This window comes from Echiichthys vipera (genome assembly GCF_963691815.1).
Source record: "Echiichthys vipera genome assembly, chromosome: 4".
NCBI lineage: Eukaryota > Metazoa > Chordata > Actinopteri > Perciformes > Trachinidae > Echiichthys > Echiichthys vipera.
In genome coordinates, this window is record NC_139829.1 from 5,485,330 (window position 1) to 5,507,818 (window position 22,489).

Consider the following 22,489-nt stretch of genomic DNA (forward strand, 5'->3'; position numbering starts at 1 on the left):
ATGGAGTTGTCAGTGTTGCTGCTGTTGGCCCTGCCGGCTCTCTCCTCAGCCAACCTTTACAGCTGTGGCAAGGATGACAAACCAGGTAAACTCAAACTGCCATTACAGACTGAATTATCCGTACTGCTGTTTGTTTTCCAAATGCTCTCATTTACACATCACTTAAAATGGATAGAAATTGCAATTAAACAAAATGCAGAGAGTGAAAAATAGAATAGAATAGAATAGAATAACTTTAATGATCCCAGACTGGGAAATTATTTTGTATGAAAAAGATAGAAAAGTGCAATTTAAACAACCTATCCTAAAAATGAATATGAATTGAAACAAATTTACTTGGTTAGGTTCAGGAAAAGATCATGGTTTGGGTTTAAAGAAGTATTTTTGCTGTCACATAAGTTAACTACACTAGGTAAGTTGACTCAGTTATCAGTGGTCAACAGTGGTCTCCTGAGATTCAGAAGGTGGTAATCATCTATTTACATGCTAACGGTCAGTGTTAGGACCCCAATGCGTGCCTTTTTAACAATCAAGGAGTCCCATTGATGATTCAAACAATAATAATGTTACTTGATTATGTTTAGGCGACAAAACTACATGTTTCTCAGATTGTAAGAAACCTTGGTGTAAGAAAGTTAACTGACTTTGCCACCATTAGTAGAGAGTGATGCAGATGGGTGAACGGGCTTACCAATAGAATAGATCACTGGTTCTCAAACTGTGGTACTCAAGCTCTCTCTGGTGGTACACGAACGAATCTTCAAAATAAAAAAGGAAACATTAATTTGTAGGTACTTTAGGTTAATCGGATCATAGGTGTGACTATCAAAATAAATATTTAAAACAGAAAATGAATAAAGAAAAATTACTAAATATTAGTAACTTTAATTTATTAAAAACTTCACACAGAGTATTCTCAATAAACGTATCGTTAATCAAGTAAATATTAGCTATCACCAATAATTATCAAAGATAATAATAAAAATTACTCTAGCTAAACCAGAGTTCCTCGGGGCACCACCTTCACAGACGGAGTGACAACTAATATAAAAGTCTCGTAAAATATATTAAACTACTAAAGTTCTTTTCTTAGTAAAGGCTGGCTCATTCATCTTTGTGTAATATTAAATAAACAGACATATTGTAAACACAAACATTTATTAACAAATGAATAAATGCAACAACAAAACACACAAAAAAACTAATGCTAAACAACAAATTAGTTTTTGTGTGTGTGAATGAGACAAAGAGGAGAGAAGGGGGAGGGGTTTGTGGCTTGGACCCTGCAGAAAAGGTGTGAATGTTTCAATCACACAAAAGCCAGGCTGAAGATCTCAGAAGTTCTACATTCAAATGATGTGTGTGTAGTCTGTTCAAATACAGTTATAGTCAACAGAGTGTTAGTGTGTGCAATAACTGTGTGGAGCATTGCTAACAAAACACCCTCAACTTAACTGAAACAACACAGTCACACATAATCATCACTGAACATCAGTCGTGACAAAGTCACACTGACATGGCATTTCTGATGCTCTGCAATAATTTGATTGATGTGTTTATTTCAAACATGTATAAACAACAACAACAACAACAAACAATTACTATACTTAGAAAAAGAATAATAAAGTAACTTGAAAATAAATTTACTTTAAACAAAAAGTAGTTAAACAATAAAATAAATAGTCAGGCAAACATATAGGTAGTGAAATACCCGCTTAAACATACCTGATCATTTACTTACTTGAAAAGGAGTTGAAAGAATCATAAACTCAGTTGTTCGTCCCCCCTAATCTCTTATTTGTACTTTGTCACATTTTCGATATGTAATAACAACATTGTAGGAACCCCGATAGGAATTGCTCTTTTGTGAGTCATTTGTGTCTGTTTTTCTGCTCAGCGTCACAGGAAGGGAGTGGGAGATAAGACGTTTTTATACTTGTTTCAATATAAGATAAGGTGTGTTTTTCAACCTCAAACCCTCCTAGGGTGATTAAAACCCAGAACTTCAGGACGGAGGACCTTTTATCCTAAATCAATGTCAAATCTGACTGCAATTTGAACTGAAGAGTCTGTCTCTGTTCTGGAGACAGAGGGACTTTCAGTGATAAGGACAAGGAACAGGACTTAGGAAAGTTTGAAAAACAGTTAAAGTTCGATGTTTCATCGTAACTGGCTGTTCACAGACATTCTTGCAAATTTGTAACAGTGTGTGCATTATTTGTATCATGTTGTGATTATGTTTATGTAGTTTCAGAAGTGCAAAGTCTCTGTCTAATCCCTGAAATATTCTGTGTTTTAACAATACTTCCCATCACTCAGTAGGGTTATCTGTTAAAACTGCTTGCCTAAAGATTTTGGTTAAATTGGATATCAGAAAGATTAATAACGAAAAATCAACCATAGATAGTTTAATCTTCCCTGTTAGAATTCTGGAATATAAAGCAGTTAATTCGCTCAGAACCAGAGGGTTAGATTAGGCCAAGTCCCCCCTTCTCGCTCCTCCGGGGAGATAAAGAAAGACAGACAGAGGTGTCTCACTCTCTTGCCCTCTTCTCTTCATCTTTACTTCATCTTCTCTTCAACTCACTCTCTCTTCTCTGCCCCTCTTCTCCCCCTCTTCTGCTTGCTGCGTTTTTGTTTTTGTTTTGTTTCTTTTGTTCAACTATGTTGTCCAAAGGTTCGCAAGAGACGTTACTTTATATTTTGTTTTCTTACCAAAGTATTTTCGTTTATTAATCTATTTTTATCGCGCGACTTCATAAGTTTTCGACGACACGTTTTATCTTTTATAAGTATAGTAAAACCCCTCGTGCTGTCTTTGCCTTTTTGTCCGGCCGGCAAATTGCATCAAACTCGCGAAACCAGTCCACAGAACCGGTCAGAACCTTTTTTGTCAACCAACAAACAACAGCCAGAGGCAAGCCACGTGCAGATCTGCAGTCACCTGAAGAGCTGAATCCAAGCCGGGACTGGAGCAGACAAGCCCCGCCGATCCAACTGCGCAGCTGACCCAGTCTACAGACCAGAACTCAGGTCCGCCAAACACCGAGACTCGGACCAACTGAACCTGCATCGGTACTGTAAGACGCCAGGACGACTGTAAAGCAAAGTAAGGTAGGCCTCTTAATACAACTCCTGGTTGAAAACGTTGGTGATAATTAAGTTCCTATCCGAGTTCTGTTGACCGGCTAATTAGAGCCAGTTTAAGTCCGCCAGTGATATTATAATGGATGAGTACATAGAAGCTGTGACCTCATACATCAGCTTCTGTGAGGACTGCTGTGTACCAACACGCACCAGGGTGACTTATAACAATGACAAGCCCTGGTTCACACCCAGACTGCGACAGTTGAGGTCCGACAAGGAAAGGGCTTTCAAAAGTGGCAACAGAGCAGAGTACATAGAGGCCAAGTATAGGTTTAGCAGGGCGGTGAGGGACGCTAACCAGCTGTACTCCAAGAAGCTCCAACATCAGTTCTCCTCTAACGACTCTGCCTCTGTCTGGAGGGGGCTCAGGCAGATCACCAACTACAAGCCAAGAGCCCCCCCTGCTGCTAACGATCAATGCCTTGCCAACAACCTCAACGACTTCTACTGCCGCTTTGAAGATCACCTGGACAGTACTCACATCACCCCCCACCACACTACCCACCAGCTCCAGCCCACCAGCCCTTCTCCCCTCACCACCACAATAGAGACTGGAAACCTCTTACCACCACAGCTGCCCCTCCCCACCTCCCCTCCGCTGACACCTCTGTCTGTCCTTGAAAGAGATGTTAACCGACTCTTCAAGAGACAGAACCCCCGCAAAGCTGCTGGGCCAGATTCCGTGTCGCCATCCTGGCTGAAGCACTGTGCAGACCAGCTGTCTCCTCTGTTCACGGACATCTTCAACACCTCACTGGAGACATGCCATGTGCCAGCTTGCTTCAAGGCCTCTACCATCTTCCCAGTCCCCAAAAAACCAGGACCCACTGGACTAAACGACTACAGACCTGTCGCCCTGAGCTCTGTGGTCATGAAATCCTTTGAGCGCCTGGTTTTGTCCCACCTCAAATCCATCACAGACTCACTCCTGGACCCCCTGCAGTTTGCCTACAGAGCCAACAGGTCTGTAGATGATGCTGTTAACCTGGCCACACACTTCATCCTCCAGCATCTGGACTCTGCAGGATCCTACGTCAAGATCCTGTTTGTGGACTTCAGCTCTCCGCAGGGCGTTGTTCTTTCTCCCCTGCTCTTCTCCCTGTACACTAACAACTGCACCTCCAGTCACCAGTCCGTCAAGCTCCTTAAGTTCGCGGATGACACCACCCTCATTGGACTCATCTCTGGTGGGGATGAGTCTGCCTACAGATGGGAGATCGACCATCTGGTGACTTGGTGCAGGTAGAACAACCTGGAGCTCAATGCTTCGAAAACAGTGGAGATGACTATCGACTTCGTAAAGAGCACAGCCCAACCCTCCCCCATCATCCTGTGTGACTCTCCAGTGGACACTGTGGAGTCCTTCCACTTCCTGGGCACCATCATCTCCCAGGACCCCAGGTGGGAGCCAAACATCAGCTCCCTCATCAAGAAGGCTCAACAGAGGATGTACTTCCTGAGGCAGCTGAAGAAGTTCAATCTACCGCGGACAATGCTGGTCCACTTCTACACTGCCATCATTGAGTCCATCCTCACCTTCTCCATCACTGTCTGGTACGCTGCTGCCTCTGCCAAGGACAGGTGCAGACTGCAGCTTATCATACGTTCTGCAGAAAAGATGATTGGCTGCAACCTCCCTTCTCTCCCAGAACTCTACTCTTCAAGAAACTTGAGGAGAGCAAGGAAGATAGCTGCTGATCCCTCCCACCCTGGTCACTATCTGTTTGACCCTCTCCCCTCTGGATGGAGGCTGTGGTCCATCAGGACCAAAACCTCCCAGCCACAAGAACAGTTTATTCCCCTCTGCCATCAGGCTTTGGAATTCTGTAAAAGACACTTAGCGGTCATTTGTTATATTAACGACATCTGGAACTCATACGTTATATTAACGTACCCAAATCACAGGTGTTATATTAACACCCCCCCTTTTCACTTGCACACTACAACCTGCACTGGTCATACAAATACAGTCACTTATATTTCATGTATATAATTCAATGCCATATGTTTAGTTTGCTTGTGTTCATGTTTATATTTATGTAGGCACTGTCAAATCAAGTCAAATTCCTTGCAATGAAAATTGCCTGGCAATAAACCTGATTCTGATTCTGATTGTGATACTGATAAACCAGCCCCGTAGGTCTGAATCACTCTGGTCTTAAACTTTTTATATCCACATTTAACCCCTTTTAACTCATCTATTCCGTGTTGCACTAATCTGTATTAGTTCACCAAATAAATGTTTATAACTTTACGTCGTTGTGAGAGTCTTCCCTTCTGTGCAGAAATTGATGGTCACTGACAAGGCTGTGGTACAAACTAACGTGTTCGAGACGAGACTGATAAGGTTTAAATAATCAATTACTTTAAATTACTAACAGGTATTAAACCTTCACCAAAGTTTAATAAACATCCTGTCTTATTTTGGTGTGGTGCCCTACTTTGAGGTAAAATAAATCCTAAATTTTATCGAGTTGAGTTAATTCATAATTAATTCAGCGACTAATATATTCTAGCCATAAAACGTGTAGGCTCACTCTCCTACAACCTTTAAGAATAATCATATACTATTATCTATACATAACATGCAACCATACAAGACAAAAATGATAACCTGTAAGATGAGAACCTACTGATATGTGAGACCCTTTTTAGGTTAGCTGTGACTCCATCAACATAAATTGTTAGCTTTGTTTTTGGTTTTGATAAGGCTGGAAAAAAGACATGACCCTCCAAATTCTTTAAATTACTTTTCCAGTATATGTACAGGGCTTCAACATGTGCAAGGCTATGGAAGGAGGCTAGGACACCACCACGGATGGCAGCGCTTCGGGGGTATGACTCATGCTCAGTGGAATTGGAGCTGAGCTGTTGGAGGGTCCCAGCAGATGGAGCTAGAATTAAAGTGATGGTTTCTGCTCAGGTGCTGCTTGGGTGCGCTTGTACCGTTTCTTCTTCTCCTTCTATGAAGGGTCGCCATTTTTGTTTGATGACTTAGTTTCCATTGGTCATTTTTTGTTTTGCCTTATCAACATTGTTCCTGTCTGTGCTCTTTTCCTTTGTGTCATACAGTCCTGTTGCTGGACCCAAGTCTGGAAAACAGAGTTCCGAATATCACCACTGACGGATCGCCAAATAAAGATCTTCCAACTCCTGTAGAGATTGAAGAAAAGTTGGGTCAGCTTTCCTTGTTCAGTTTTGATCAAACCAACCTGGAATGGCAGACATTTCATGGCTCTCTTCCCAACGGAGCAGTTTCAATCTACAATGGATACGTTGGGCGCACTGACTATGTTTGCCAATTCTGGTACAACACTGGCTTCTACAACCCTGAGAAGGATTCTTATTGCCACTACTCTCATGGGGGGTATGCATTTATTGGCACCCCATTTCATATCCTGGTGAACAAAGATAACTTCGAGTTTTTGGAATGGAAGGAAGACTCCTACGGTTCAGTGCCACAGAATTCAATCGATACCTGCCAGGGCTGCCTTAAATATGTTGGCAAGAACCAGTATGGTCTTGGGAGGGTGGATGTTGTCCTGAAGGCCTTCTTCCTTCCTTGGGAAGGTTCTGAGTATTGGTACAACTACTACCAGGTCCTGACCTTTAACAAAGACATATATAGCGAGCACCTGTCTGAAGTCAAGTATAAGACTGATGGGATTGAACCAGTTAAGTATCCTCCTGAGACCATGCGCAGTTCTGCCATCACCAACTATGAGTGCCGGCCGGTGACAGGGACGGCTTCCCTCTCAAAAGCAAACCAAGTGCAACAAAGTTGGGGCACCAGTTTTTCCATCACAATGGGCGTCAAGACTAGCATCACTGCCGGAATCCCCTTGATTGGTGAAACAGGTATTGAGTTTAGCGCGTCAACGACCCTTCAGTTTACCAAGGGGACCACTTATACCGAGACGACCACCCACACTGTTACTGTTCAGCACATAGTTCCACCAAACCACTCCTGCAAGGTCACTATGGTGGGATATAAGTACAGTGCAGACATTCCTTTCACTGCACGCATCAGCCGCACCTACAGCAATGGGGAAACCAGATGGACGTCACTGACTGGGACCTACAGTAGTGTTCAAATGGGAGAAGTCCAGGCTGTGGTGGATCGCTGTGAACCTGTACCTGATCCCATGCCCTGTGCCTGAAAGAATCATGGAAGATGCATCATGAGATACAACACCTGACGTATGTGTGAGACCCAACATATTATAATGAAAAGCAAATAAATAAACCAGCTTTACGTGTTTTAGGTGCTTTAAAATGTGTCACATAATAATGAAACTAATTGGAATTTAACCATTTCTTCAGATTTTCAACTTCTTTTTTTCCAAGTTACGAAGGGAATTTATGAAAATGTTTCATTTTTACATATCCAAACTAAATCTGTGTCACAATCACTCAAATATTGAATCACTGCAGTTACAGACAGTCAGGAACAGCAGCATGACAATGGTATAAAACAACTACAGATGAATGAGCCATTAAACTGTCTTTATCACTTAGAATTGTGTCTTTATTTTGGGAAATCTGGACAAAAATGCTCACTTAGTCAGTCACAACTAATCAGTTTAAAGCTACATGTACTGAATTTGTAGCGAATTTCAAATGATGTGTAAATATATAGAATAGATACCTGGGTAACTAATGACACTACAGTGACAAAGAAACAGACTCATGGATTGCAGTTGGGTGTTAACTAAATAAATGAGACTTAATCAGTGAGATGATTGGCTGTTTTTAGTCATGTTATTTTCCATTCTAAATGCCTGCCACACTAGTTCAGATACAGTTGTATGTCATTAAGTCATTAAGTCATTAAGATTAAGTTGGCTAATAACTCAATAGCACTTTAATGTATATTCTGTACAAGTTCAAGAACCATTCTTATGCATTTTCTGAGTCGTTCACCTTTATTTTAGGCACAAAAACATTTGGCTGGCAAAAAAACACTGTGCCAAAAACTTCAGGCCCTGAATGTATATATATATAATGTATACATATACATGTACATATCTCTGCTGGTTGTGTATAATTTAGTTCTTAGAAGAACTCATCTCCCTTTGTTAGAGTGATTTCTCCATAAAAGCAGAATGGAACAGTTTCAGACAGGACCGTGTTATCGTAAGATCATGAGTTAAACAAGAACCCGGTTCAATGCCAACGACAGTTAGCTGGCACAAAATTGGACAGTAATGATTGACTTCTGTGTTTTTTATTTGCTTCTGTGGGAAGATGTCCAACCCATTTAGGATTACATTGCCTGTCTGTTGAAACGATCAGCAACAGAAATCTTGTTATGTTTTTTTATTTCACAATTTCTGGCTCACATTTCTCCGGAAGTTAAAGGTCTGTGGGTTTGAATAATGTTTCACTTTACCAGTTTGTAAAGACTCGCCCACTGGCAGATAAGTAGGGTTGAAGAGGTTCAATATTAAACATCTTTCACAAATGATGGGTATTCTAACTTTTCAATCCAAGTGGTTCCTCTTCCTCTCTGGGCTTTGTCTAGACCTACTCTTTATGGAAAGTGTAGCGAGATAACTTTTGTTATGATTTGACACAATTCACTCAGTAACATTGGGAATCAGGATGGCTAAACATCGGAGAGATTCAGCCCCAGGACTACATGTTTGAGCTGGCTTCAGAGAAAGGTCCGCAGGGCAGTAGAGCCCTGCAGATCGATGGCGGGAGGTAGGTGCGTCACTAGCTTGTGAAAACATCTGGGGCTGTAGTCCAGAAGTCAGAGTCCTTTCCAATGGGATTCTGGGGTTTCTCCCCTGAGAAATTTTTGGAATTGGGCTGAAAAACATGCAATTGTGACGTGGTTTGGGAATTAAAGGAAAGACCTGGTCATCTGTGACTCCTGTTGGGGCAGGTCTACTGAGTAGGTTAATGTTTCTGTTAAGAAAGGTCAGCACAGACACCAGCAGCCAGAATGAGACATTAGAACAGCCTACAGCCTCAGAAACACTGACATGCACCAACCCGATGTCAAGTGGACCGGGTTGAATCCACTGCAGGTCTGAAACTGTGCAGACTAGAAGACATCACTGCTCCGATGGACGCTTTCTCTCCTGACCCGGTGTTTGGGTTTAACCAGTTAACTGGGGTCCGTTTCACAAAGTAGGTTCAACAAACTCTGAGTCTAACCCTGAACTCTGAGTTGATCTACTCTGAGATAGGAAACTCTGAGTTTTCGGTTCCAGAACAGCTGATTTGCGTTAGGTTGATCAACTCAGAGTAGTTTGACCTGGAGTTAAGCGCGTGCACCACAAGTAAAAAAAGACAGCATCAATGGAGCCCTGATTCGACGAGTCACCATAGCAACGGGGAAGGGGAGGGCTACGCGACAACTGGAACTGTAAATATTAATGCGCTCATACGGAGAGTTTGAGCATGTTTTTCGCCGAAAGTGTAACACCGCTGCAGCAGCAACAGGGAGACGGTGTGGGAGAACAATGCTGCTCGGGTCAGTGCGTAAGTTTAAATGTAGTCCTTTGCAATCACATTAATATCACAGGGGGAACTGCTTGAGTGGGAGTCTATTAATTTATTTAATTTAGGTGCTTCACACGGGGGAAAAGCGCACAACACGCATGCCTTTGGTTGTTAATATTGGAAATGTAAGGACGATGAGGTTGTGTATGTAAATGATGGACTGTGACATGAAACGGTGTTGTGCCGTATTCAGCACCCCTGCCGTGAATGCACCCCTCGCATTATAGGTGATATTCTGGATCAGAAGGCTGTATAGGAGTAGTTTATATACCGGTAACCCAACTAAAAGCACACACTTTTGAACCTATGAATTGCAAGAAAACTGGGATTATATTTAGGAAACGCTGAGTCAAATACATTCAACTTGCTCAAAAGATCCATTTAATTCATTTTGTAATTATGACTGCAGTATATTAAGGACGTCGAACTCAGGTGACGACTGATAATCATCTCCCGACGAATATTTAATTCTCTGTGCAGTAATGCGTCAGCTTCATCCACGGGATCGTTATCAAAAGGACATGCCATGGTAGTGAAATAGTCACCACCTATTATAACTTCTAATGTAGGCCTACTGACTATTTTTTATACGTTGTATAAAAAAACTCCCTTTTGCAAAAAAACGCATCTGCTGTGATATGAAACGGTACCTCTCAAAAAGAGAATTGCCTGGAAATGCAAGAACATCTATAATCAATAGTTTGATAATCATCTCCCGACGAATATTTAATTCTCTGCGCAGTATTGCTGCACTTTCATCCACGGGATCATTATCAAAAGGACATGCCATGGTAGTGAAATAGTCGCCACCTAATATAACTTCTAATGACTGATTTTGCAATGATTTTCTGAAAAAACAGACGACAGAACTATACTACGCCAAAACTCGCCTGCTGACTGAGTGAATGAGGAAATCAAATGCCGTGTGTGGCTGAAAGAGGGCGAAGACAGAGAGAAACTCAAGTTTTTCTGAGAAAAACCTGGTCCCGACCAGGTTAGTTTCAGAGAGCATGTTACCATGGTAAATGACCGAGAGGTTGAGTGACCTCTCTTTGTGAAACAGGCTAGAGTTACCCCTCTCTCTCTGGTTTGAGTTACCTCCCTTTGTGAAACGGAAAACTCAGAGTTTCCCTCATTTCAGGGTTAACAGACTCAGAGTTTTCACTAAACCTGCTTTGTGAAACGGACCCCTGGACACTTTCAGCTGAAAGCATCCGCGGTTACCATAGTGATGGAAGATGCATAGCTGTCCTTGTGAATGCCTCTATATACTTTTCATGACACTTAAACATAATGTCACCTACATGATCAGTCTTTATAGTTTTGTTTGAGTAAATGTGTTAGTGGCGTTTATATGTTGCTTGTTGTTATGGTAAACATGATCTAAATAAATCATTTGTCTTTGAAACTTGCCTGTGTAAACACGTGTGCGTAGAATTTTATTCACCACTTTAATAAACAAAACTTTTTTAGGAGATTTGTGTTAAGAGATTAACTGTGCGCCACCATCAACGTCACCCTAGTGTAGTGAAACAGATCTCCTTTGTATACAGTCTGAGTATCTCTCTTAAAAACATAATCCTGTTTTCATCATCTAGAATTGCAGAGGCACTCAGCTGAAAGTCTCCAGTTAACAGGGTCACTGTTAAATCAAAACACCGTCACTCAGTCTGCTTTAAGTTTGATTCTGAAGTTATCTTAATTTTGCGCTGGCAATAAGGACCCACGCTGGGCATATAAAAGCCAGCCTCACACATGTTTTTGCAGACATAATGAATGCGATCAACATAATCATTGTAAATTGAAATCGAATTGTTTGGGAGAGTTGTTCCAGGTCACCCACTCCAGGTTGGAGCCATCGTCCGACAAGTCAGAACCTGCCTCTTCTGCCTTAACTTGACAACATCCAGAAGATGTAGATCTGCTCACATCAGTCTGTGACTGCCTTTTACATCTGACTTCTTGAAGGAGACTGGATGAAGAAATGGGAACAGGCACAAGAAGAATATTTACTTTAGTACAAAACTCAGAGCAAAAATATCTATCCATCATATCTGCATGGCTAGACAGCCCCATAGACTGTAAATATAAAGATGGACGTAGCTTCAGGGTCTGAAAAGTGAAGTCAATGGTGAAGAGCCTTAAAGCTGCATTCTCTCTAATGCCCAGCAGGGGGAGACACCCCTTAAAGTTGCATTCTCTCTAATGTCCAGCAGGGGGAGACTCCACTTAAAGCTGCATTCTCTCTAATGTGCAGCAGGGGAAGAATTGTGACTGCCAATGAGAAAATTAGTCTTAACTTCTCACTTGATTCATTACCGGCAGAGCATTTCTGGCATCCCTGTGGCGGTAGGGGGCATCGAACAGTAGTGGGCAACGTTCAAAGCTTCCATTGCTGAAGCTGCGGTGGTGAGCTGTGGCCTCAAAGTCTTAGATGCCACAAGGGGCCGTAACCATTGAACACAGCGGTAGACACCGGTGGTCAGGGAAGCTGTCTGACTAAGGACAGAGTCCTTCCGGGAAATGTTATCCTGGAAGACTCTGGAGGCAGTTGGAAGGTACCGACAGGCCCAAAGGGCTGCAACCTCTGCTGTGTCAGAAGCAAACAGTGGGTGTGGGAGAAGTTCGGTGAAGTCATGGAGAAGTACTTTCGGGCGGCACCAAGGTGCTTCTGGAAAACCATTCGGCACCTCAGGAGGGGGAAATGGGGAACCTTCCAGCTGTTTACAGTAAGGACAGGGTGCTGGTGACCTCAGCTGATGAGTTAATTAGGCTATGGAAGGCGCACTCTCAGGAACTCCTAAATGCAAATAACATGCCCTCTTCTGCAGGGGCAGAGCTGGAGGCTGATGGGGAATCAACGTCAGTATGTCTGGCGGAAGTCACTGAGGTAGTCAAAGAACTCCACAATGGCAAAGCCCCAGGGTTCGATGAGATTCATCCAGAAATGCTGAAAGCTTTGGGTTGGGAGGGGCTGTCTTGGTTGACACGTCTCTTAAAAATTGCCTGGAAGTTTGGGACAGTGCCAAGGGAGTGGTAGACCGGAGTGGTTGTTCCCCTGTTCAAAAAGGGGGACCAGAGAGTATGTGCCAATTACAGGGGTATCACACTACTCAGCCTCCCTGGTAAAGTCTACTACAAGATGCTGGAAAGGAGGGTTCGCCCTATAGTCGAACCTCAGATTGAAGAGGAACAATGCGGATTTCGTCCTGGACATGGAACAACGGACCAGCTCTTCACTCTCGCGAGGATCCTGGAGGGGGCCTGGGAGTATCCCCATCCAGTTTACATATGCTTTGTGGATCTGGAGAAGGCATATGACCGGGTCCCCCGGGAGATACTGTGGAGTGAGGGGGTCACTTCTGAGAGCAGTAAGTCGGATTCTCTCCGGTGGGGGTTGGCCTTTGCCAAGGGTGCGCCTTGTCACTAATCCTGTTTGTGATTTTCATGAACGGGATATCGAGGCGTAGTCGTGGTTGGGAGGGGTTGCAGTTCGGTGGGCTGAGGATCTCATCTCTGCTTTTTGCAGATGATGTGGTCCTGATGGCGTCGTCGGTCAGTGACTTTCAGCACTCACTGGATCGGTTCGCAGCCAAGTGTGAAACGGCTGGGATGAGGATCAGCATCTCTAAATCTGAGGCCGTGGCTCTCAGCAGGAAACCGGTGGATTTTATTCCGGGTAGGGAATAAGGCCTTACTCCAAGGGAAGGAGTCAAGTACCTCCGGATCTTGTTCAAGAGTGAGGGGACGATGGAGCGTGAGTTTGGCCGGAGAATCGGAGCAGCGGGGGCAGTATTGCAGTTGCTCTACCACACCGTTCTGACGAAAAGACAGCTGAGCCAGAAGGCAAAGCTCTCAATCTACCGGTCAATCTTCGTTCCTGCCCTCACCTATGGTCATGAAAGCTGGGTCATGACCGAAAGAACGAGGTCGCAGGTACAAGCGGCCGAAATGGTTTTTCTCAGAAGGGTGGCTCGAGTCTCCCTTAGAGATAGGGTGAGAAGTTCAGCTATCTGTGAGGAACTCGGAGTAGAGCCGCTGCTCCTTTGCATTGAAATGAGCCAGTTGAAGTGGTTCAGTCAGCTAGTAAGGATGTCCCCTCGGCACCTCCCTTGGGAGGTGTTCCAGGCACTTCCAGCTGGAAGGAGGCCTCGGGGAAGACTTAGGACTAGGTGGAGAGATTATAACTCCACACTGGCCTGGGACCTCTCAGGATCCGACAGCTAGAATTGGGGTAGTGTGGCTTGGGAAAGGGAAGTTTGGGGTCCCCTGCTAGAGCTGCTGCCCCTACGACCCAATCCCGGATAAGTGGTTGAAGATGAGTGAGATAAGTGAGAAAAATCAAAACAATAATAATACAATTTTGAGTAGTATTAAATTGGATCTTGAAATGATGGAAACATTTAATTTGTCCCTCATGTATTGACAGAATTTTTTTAAATGTCATTGTAATTCTCTGTGGTGCAGATTCACAAGTTACTGAATCACAAGTACTCACCATCCCACTGTCCATCACATGCATCTCCCGTCTTGCATCTCCGTCTCCGTTTATATACAGGAGCCGCTTCATAGTTCAGTTCAGTTCAGTTTATTTTCAGACATTTCAGACAAAGACATTTCATGACAAACACAATTTTTTTTTAATTTAAAGGTCTGAAAAAAGGGAATAGGCAGAAGCTAAAGCTTATAATGCCTACCCTTTAAAATACATAAACTTAGGGTAGCTGCTACACACAGGTCAACAAAGAAAATGTCTGATAATTAATATATTGCTGCTATCAGCAAACACAATCAACATATGTTTGTATAATGTTCCTCTTGAGAACAGTTTGAAAGTAACTTAATGTTCTGCAGTCTTTTAAATCTATGGCCAAATCATTCCAAACATTCACTCCAACAACAGAAATACAATGCATTTTTGCATTTGTTCCAACAGTGGGCTTTTTAGCACATATTGCCCTCTCAGCAGATACAGTAGGTACTTTCGCTTTCCTGAAACAGGTTCTGAATCAGAATGGGGAATTGATTATTCTTTATTTGAAACATAAATTGTGCCGTTCGAAAGTAAACCAAGTCCTTAAATTTCAAGGCTTTTTTTTCATTGCCCTTTTTTGGATCAAACTGACTGGTTTGGTGTTAGTTTGGTATGTGTTTCCTCACACCTCCAGACCATAGGTCATGAAGGGAAGCACCAAGGAACAATACAATACATATAGCGTTTGATCATTTAAATATTCTTTAACCTTACTAATGACTGCTAATGATTTGCAAACCTTTGCCTTTATATAATTTATGTGATTTCTCCAACTTAGCTTATTTTGCAATATTATTCCTAAGAACTTAATTTAATTTACTTGTTCAAACTCGGTATCATTTATAATTAAATTTGTTTCCACATTGATTGGACTATTTGCAAATATTATAAATTTAGTTTTCTTTAAGTTCATAGTTAATTTATTTGAGTCGAACCAATGCTTCAATATTTTCAATTCATTTTCTACAGCTTCAAATAATGCCTTTAAATCTCTACCACAACAAAGTATGCTTGTATCATCTGCAAATAATATAAAGTGCATTGTTTTCTAAACCAAACATAAATCATTAATGTAAATTATGAACAACAAAGGACTCAACACTGACCCCTGGGGGAGTCCACAGGTCACTGACATGGTCTCTGAGTCGGTGCCATCAAAGTGGACATGTTTTTCTGGGAATACCCCTGTTTGCAGGGACAGGTTAAATAAAAAGGTGATTGGAATTATTAGATAATCAATTATTTCTTTTAATATTGACATGTCCAATCCATCAGAGTCTGATGACTTTTTACTTTTTAACTTTTTCACAATGGAAAGAATTTCATTTTCATCTGTAGGATATAGAAATATACTGTTTTCCTGCTTTGGAAGTTTGCTGAGGATATCCTCCTCATTATGGTATTTTGGTATCTCTTTTTCTAAGTTAGAACCTACTTCATTACTAACTCATTAAACAAACACTACAGACTTTCACTTTGTCTTGGCGCTGACATTGAACAGCAAATAATAATGGGTTTATGTGGCAAATGAGACGGGTTCAGTTCAATATTATTTCAGCCTCAGCATCAATACAGATCCTTATCTTCCAGGAAACACAACTTTATAATTGATAAAGAATAAAAAATATTGCCTTCTTTGATAACATAAGGCCAGGTAGGATAAACAATATCAATTGTTACCTTATCAAATAATTTCGAGGAAGTAACAGAAAATAAATACAGTGGACCCCACCTTTGGGAGGCAGTTCCCCTCTGTATAAACAGGTGTGTCTGATCAGCCTTAAAGCTTTTGCTTTCATCAGGTGGACTGATTTAACACAGAAGTAGTAAAGTTCTTTTTCATTTTAAAAAAATAATCTAAACATTGAAAATGGAAAAAAATAAAAGGTTTTCTGATGGTTACATGTTATTAACAGGTGTGGTATCTTGATGCAGATGATATGAAGATGTATTGTAGAAAAACCCACCGAAACATCTTGTTGCATATAAAAATGTTTATTACAAAAAGTACAGCGTCATTCAAGTCTCTAGATAACTTGGAGATCCTCCAGCCAAAATGAGAAATCTCTCGAAATGCACAGATAGGGGCCTCCGCCAGGGGTGCGCTTTGTCACCAATCCGTTTTTTTATTTTCATGGTCAGCATATCGAGGCATAGTCGTGGTGGGAAGGGGTCGCAGTTTGGTGGGCTGAGGATCTCGTCTCTGCTTTTTGCAGATGATGTGGCCCTAATGGACCTGATGATTAGAGCTGGTTAATGGTGCCCAGGAAAGGGAAGTTTGGGGGTCCCCTGCTAGAGCTGCTGCCCCCGCGACCCAACCGCAGATAAGCAGTTGAAGAGGAGTGAGTGAGTGAGATGAGTGTTTCTGAGAAAAGGGTGATCTCATGCAAAGGGGGAGACCTGAGGGCTCCCCACTTGAGACCCAGATGTAGAAAAATACATCAGTCATGAGGCCCTATTCTTCCCGAAACTGGACATTTTAAACCAAACATCATGTGACTATACAGTATATATTTAACTCCGGACACTTCATAGGACTTTAAATTGATATTCGCCAACCTGCCAAATGCAGGTTAAAACTAACTTTAGAGTGTAACATTGTAAAGTTACTTGTCAATTTGGCTGGTGATGAATTAATCAAATAACACAACATCTGTTTGTTTTGTTCTAAAGTGCCGTATCTATCTTTATGGTTTATTGTTGTTGACACACTAGCTCAGAGTGTAGAGTGCTAAAGGGAAAAAACAGTTGTTTTTTCTTTCAGTGATTTCAATTTTTTTATATCATAATACATGTACCCAAAAGATACATGGACCGTAAAACAAAACACTGGAGGAGAAAAATAAAAAACAAATTTTCTGTGTTTGAATCTAATACATTTTGGACTTTTTTCTCGTAGATTTGCTACTTTTTAAACTTCTACGACTACGAAATCTACGACTTTATTTTTACGTAGATTTGCCCCTTTAATCTCATAAATCTGCAACACTTTTCTTGAAATATTACCCCCTCCTCCGGGTCCATCATTTTTTTTTTTTCCTCATACTTGGCCCTTATACATTGTTGTATATATCTGCCATCAAGACACACAAAAAACACTTAAAAGAAACATGGATGCCTAAACTTATTCAGTGGCATTCATAATCAGATATATTTTCCCTGGAAAAAAATGCATGACTGGTTGGTGACAAAACAGTCACGAGTCAATACGTAACTTTTGGTCACATTTTCTGTACAGCAGAGAAAAAGTCACTTTGTCAAACCTGTGATTGTTCAGGTGGTGCATCAGAGATCTGCGTATGGTGCAGGGAGGCACACAACCTCCAGTCTCTCCTTTTTGTTCTCATATTTGTCACTGCTGTGCTGGTAATTAAGTAAATATTACCTCAGCTGAGCGGCCCCACCCTTCCAAATCTCCCCACCTGCACCTCTGTACTTATATCAGACTCTCCCCCAATCGTCAGCTCCCCATCACCTGTTGCCTGATCTGCCTGATAACTGGACTTGTGATCCTTTTGACTGTAAGTTTTTGCAACTTTATCAAACCTCACCAGAACTGATCTTGTCTGTCTGTCTGTGTTTCCTTGACATACTGAAGACAAATAAGGTTGAGATCACCACATCTAATATGCATGGACAATGGGTAAAACTACACTTAAATATGCTCAAATTAAGTAAAGGTGCAATTGTATTTGGTCCTAATGTGATAATGTAATGCGCAAAAGTTAGGAATTTGAATTTGCACTTGTATTATAATGTAGAACTAACTCTGATCATGTGTGAATAAGAAGCAAATGATATTACAGTCGAAAGTGCTGTTGACCAAGTAAATGATTTACCAAGAGCTGAGCGAAAGGCAACAAGATACGAGTCCTCGACCTCCTCTAGAAGTTACAAACACGAAGTTACAAACATGACCATGTAAGGACTGCTGTACACAAAAAAGGCGAACCTCTGCAGAGAGCCGGCCTTTGTTCATGTGAGAGGACCCGAGAGAGGCGTGCAGCAGAGAGACTAAAAAAGTATCTAATGTTGTCTTTATTTGGTTGCCTGTACAAAATGTGAGAAACGATTTGCTAAAAGTCTTTCTTAATCTTTTTTGGCCCATTTTAGGCACCGGTCCTGTAACTGCAAGAATAGATGTATATCAAAATCCAAAAGGCGGCTGTTTTGAACCTCTGGCATTACCGCTCATCTAAGTTTGTCTCTCTTGCCTCTAAACATATTTTTGAGGTAAAACGTTTTGTTTGTTGCTCTTCATTGGTCAGTTTTTGTTCATTCCTCACATTTAAAATAAATGTGAGGAATGATTGCTCAAATACTAGTCTTTCTTACTGGTATTGAAACTGCAAGGATAGATGTGCATCAAAACCAAGCAGCTGCTTTTCTAAGCCTTTGTTTTGTCCTATGAAGCATTTATTACAAACTTGGCTTAAAAAGGATTAAGAAGAAAGAAATTAGTTTACTTGAATATTGTTCCTGTGCTTTCTCAAAAGGAACAAGAACAACCTGGTCATGGACCAAACCAACCTGGAATGGCAGACCTTCAATGGCTCTCTGCCCAACGGAGCAGTTTCAATCTACAATGGATACATTGGACGCACTGACTACGTTGCCAAATTTGGGTGCGAGGCCGGCTTCTACAACCCTGACATGGGTCCTTGCTGCTACTACCCCTATGGAGATAAAGAGCATCAAGGCTCCCCATTTGAGATCCTGGTAAACAAAGACAACTTTGAGTTTTTGGAATGGAAGGACGGCTCCTGGGGTTCAGTACCTGAGAATTCAGTCTACACCTTCGCCAACAAAGTAGTATATGTTGGTAAGAACAAGTATGGTCTTGGGAAGGTGGTTCCTAAACATGAGGCCTTCTTCCTTCCCTTGAAAGGTTCTGAGACTTGGTACAAGACCTACCAGGTCCTGACTTTTGACAGGGATGTAATCAGTGAGCACATCTATGATGTCAAGTATAAGACTGATGGGGTTAAAGTCATTGAGTATCCTCCAGAGACCATGCAAAACTATCCAGTCACCAACAACGATTGCCGGCCAGTGACAAAGACAGATAGCCTCTCAAAGTCTACCCAAACTGAACAAAGGTGGGACACAGGCTTTTCCTTTGCACTGGGCATCAATGCTGGCATTACTGCCCATATCCCCTTAATCGGCTCTACAGGTATTGAGTTTAGCGCGTCAACGACCTTCCAGTTCACCAAGGGGACCATTTATAACGAGACAACCACCCACACAATTTCTGTTCAGCAGGAAGTCCCGCCCAATAGCTCCTGCAATGTCCGTATGGTGGGACGTAGGTACAGTGCAGACATCCCTTACACTGCACGTGTCAGCCGCACCTACAGCAACGGGGAGACCAGATGGACGTCCATCAGTGGGACCTACAGAAGCGTCCAGTTTGGAGAAATCCGATCTGTGGTGGATCGCTGTGAGCCTGTACCTAATGCCAAGCCCTGTCCTTGAAAGAATGATGGAAGAGGCACCATGAGATACAATGCATGGCATATTGCATGTTGGATACCTGAGATATTGTAATTAAAGGCTACAGTTAAACCTGCTTTTATGTGTATGTGCCTTAACATATTTTCCAAGACAATAAAACCACTTGGCATTTAACTTTTTTCAAGCAACAAATGAAATGTATGTAAAAAAATGCATTTAATATTTCATTGTTTCATATAAAATAAACATACATGGAAACTAAATCTGTGACCTCGTCTTCACTATGATGTGATACAAACATTTTGGTACTCATATTCTAAGTTTGGTATATATGCCTTGTACTTTTTCTTTATCCTCCTGTTCCCCTGCATCCATATGGAAAAATAACACTTTGGGTTTTCTACACCTTTAAACTACTTAACTTCGACCTTTTGTCCTCGTATGTACATACTTTTGGGCGCCGTGAAGTGATGGCAACATCACACTACAGTGTACAGTAAAACCAAGATGGCAAGCATCTCTGTCAGATCAATCTACAGCTGATCCCGAGACAAACGAGGACGAGGTGCAAAACCTCATCAGTTGTTATGGCTGAAACGTGTTTATTTATGCTTAACAACGTTTGTAGTTTAATATGGCAGAGAAATAAGACAAATTGTAGCAACAGTAACAAACTGCAACACTGGGAATTAGACAGACTTATTCCAATAAATAAATTCCATCAGATGAGTGTATCCGCCCATCCACATCTCCTTAACTGTACCTCAGTTCCTTATCAGCTCTGCATTACCGATATCAGACTCTTTTGCCCAGTCACTGGCAGTTTGGCAAAGTGTCTTGGCCTTATTCCAGCATCTGTTACCTGTCAGCTCCCCATCACCTGTTACCTAATGTGCCTGATCACTGGACTTTGACCCTTGAGACTGTAAGTTATACATATATGGTCATATATCACGAGAACTGATCTTGTCCATCTGCTTTTGTATGTCAGTGCTTCCTTAATGTACAGAAAACAAACTCTCAAAAACTGTAAACAAACGCTGCCTTAACTATGGCGGAACAGAGACAGTCTATTTTAATATTGAAGAATTGATATAAAAAATTAAAAAAGAAACAACGGCATTGAAACACTTCTGGAAAAAGTTGAATTGACACTGGAACAAGTATTGACTTTTTCTGCCAATTTTTTTTATTGAATTCTGCAGACAATTAAGTATCGACTTTTTCAGCGTCATTTTTTTTGCGCTGACAAAGCAACATTTTGAGCAAAAACCTAGAATATATTGTCAAATAGGTTAAGATCTCTACATCTAATATGCATAGACTGTGAGTAAAAGTATAGTTGCATTTGCTCAAATGAAGGAGATGAACTATTGTATTTGGTCCTAATATGATTATTTAATAAACAAGAGGTATATATTTGAAATAAGTTGCACTCGCAAATTACATCATAGTCGAAAGTGGTGTTGACCAAGTAAATGATTTACCAAGAGCTGAGCTAAAAGCAACAAGATATGAGTCCTCGACCTCCTCTAGAAGTTACAAACATGAAGTTATGAACATGACCATGTAAGGCCAACTCGGGACGCGTCAAAGAGGACTGTCGTACCCAAAAAATACAAACCCCTGCAGAGAGCCAGCCTTTGTTTATGAGAGAGGACCCAAGAAAGGGGTGCAGCAGAGAGACCAATTTCAATTAAGTTTTATTTATAGTGTCAATCATCTCGTCTCATCTCATCTTCAACTGCTTAGCCGGGGTCGGGTCACGGGGAAGCAGCTCTAGTAGGGGACCCCAAACTTCCCTTTCCCGGGCCACATTAACCAGCTCTAACTGGGGGATCCTGAGGCGTTCCCAGGCCAGTGTGGAGATATAATCTCTCCACCTGGTCCTGGATCTTCCCCCGAGGCCTCCTCCCAGCTGGACGTGCCTGGAACACCTCCCTAGGGAGGCACCCAGGGGGCATCCTTACTAGATGCCCGAACCACCTCAACTGGCTCCTTTCAACGCAAAGGAGCAGCGGCTCTACTCCGAGTTCCTCACGGATGGCTGAACTTCTCACCCTCTCTCTAAGGGAGATGACCAAGCTTTCCTGACCATAGGTGAGGGTAGGAACGAAGATTGACCGGTAGATTGAGAGCTTGGCTTCCGGCTCAGCTCTTTTTGTCACAATGGTGCCAAATCATGACAAATGTTATCTCAAGACACTTTACATATAGAGAAGGTTAAGGCCACACTCTGACTTATTCATGATTTAGAGAGACACAACAATTCCTCTCCTCCATGAGCAGCAGCAAGTCGCACTATATTTAATATTAACATTATTTGGTAGCCTGTACAAAATGTGAGGAATGATTGCTCAAATACAAGTCTTTCTTACTGGTATTGAAACTGCAAGAATAGATGTGCATCAAAACCAAGCAGCTGCTTTCCTAAGCTTATATCTGTCCTGTCGCTCTGCATTTGTTTGATTTTTTACACATCCTAATGTTTTCTAAGAAAGCTGACATCAGCTAACTATAAGCTATTAGATATCATCGCAATAAAATATATTTTTGAGGTAAATGTTTTGTTTGTCGCTTTTCATTGGTCAGTTTTTGTTTTGAAAAAGGATTAAGAAGAAAGAAATTAGTTTACTTGAATATTGTTCCTGTGCCTTCACAAAAGGAACAAGAACAACCTGGTCATGGACCAAACCAACCTGGAATGGCAGACCTTCAATGGCTCTCTGCCCAATGGAGCAGTTTCAATCTACAACGGATACATTGGACGCACTGATTACGTTGCCAAATATGGGTCATCGGTCGGCTTCGACAACCCTGACATGGGTCCTTACTGCT

The 22,489-nt window shown here is 41.9% G+C and overlaps 2 protein-coding genes across 2 annotated transcripts; both read left to right on the forward strand.

The window, feature by feature from the left end:
* Nucleotides 1-7,307, forward strand: LOC310945896 (natterin-3-like; the record flags this gene model as incomplete). Its single annotated transcript, XM_083912153.1, has 2 exons — nucleotides 1-85; nucleotides 6,220-7,307. 2 exons carry the CDS (start codon nucleotides 1-3, stop codon nucleotides 7,305-7,307), a joined length of 1,173 nt encoding a protein of 390 aa, XP_083768279.1.
* Nucleotides 7,308-8,788: 1,481 nt separating this feature from the next.
* On the forward strand, nucleotides 8,789-19,672 carry LOC310945897 (natterin-3-like; the record flags this gene model as incomplete). The annotated part of the gene is made up of 2 exons (XM_083912154.1): nucleotides 8,789-8,853; nucleotides 18,691-19,672. The coding sequence occupies 2 exons, from the start codon at nucleotides 8,789-8,791 to the stop codon at nucleotides 19,670-19,672; spliced, it is 1,047 nt and encodes a 348-aa protein (XP_083768280.1).
* Between the last annotated feature and the right edge of the window lie 2,817 nt (nucleotides 19,673-22,489).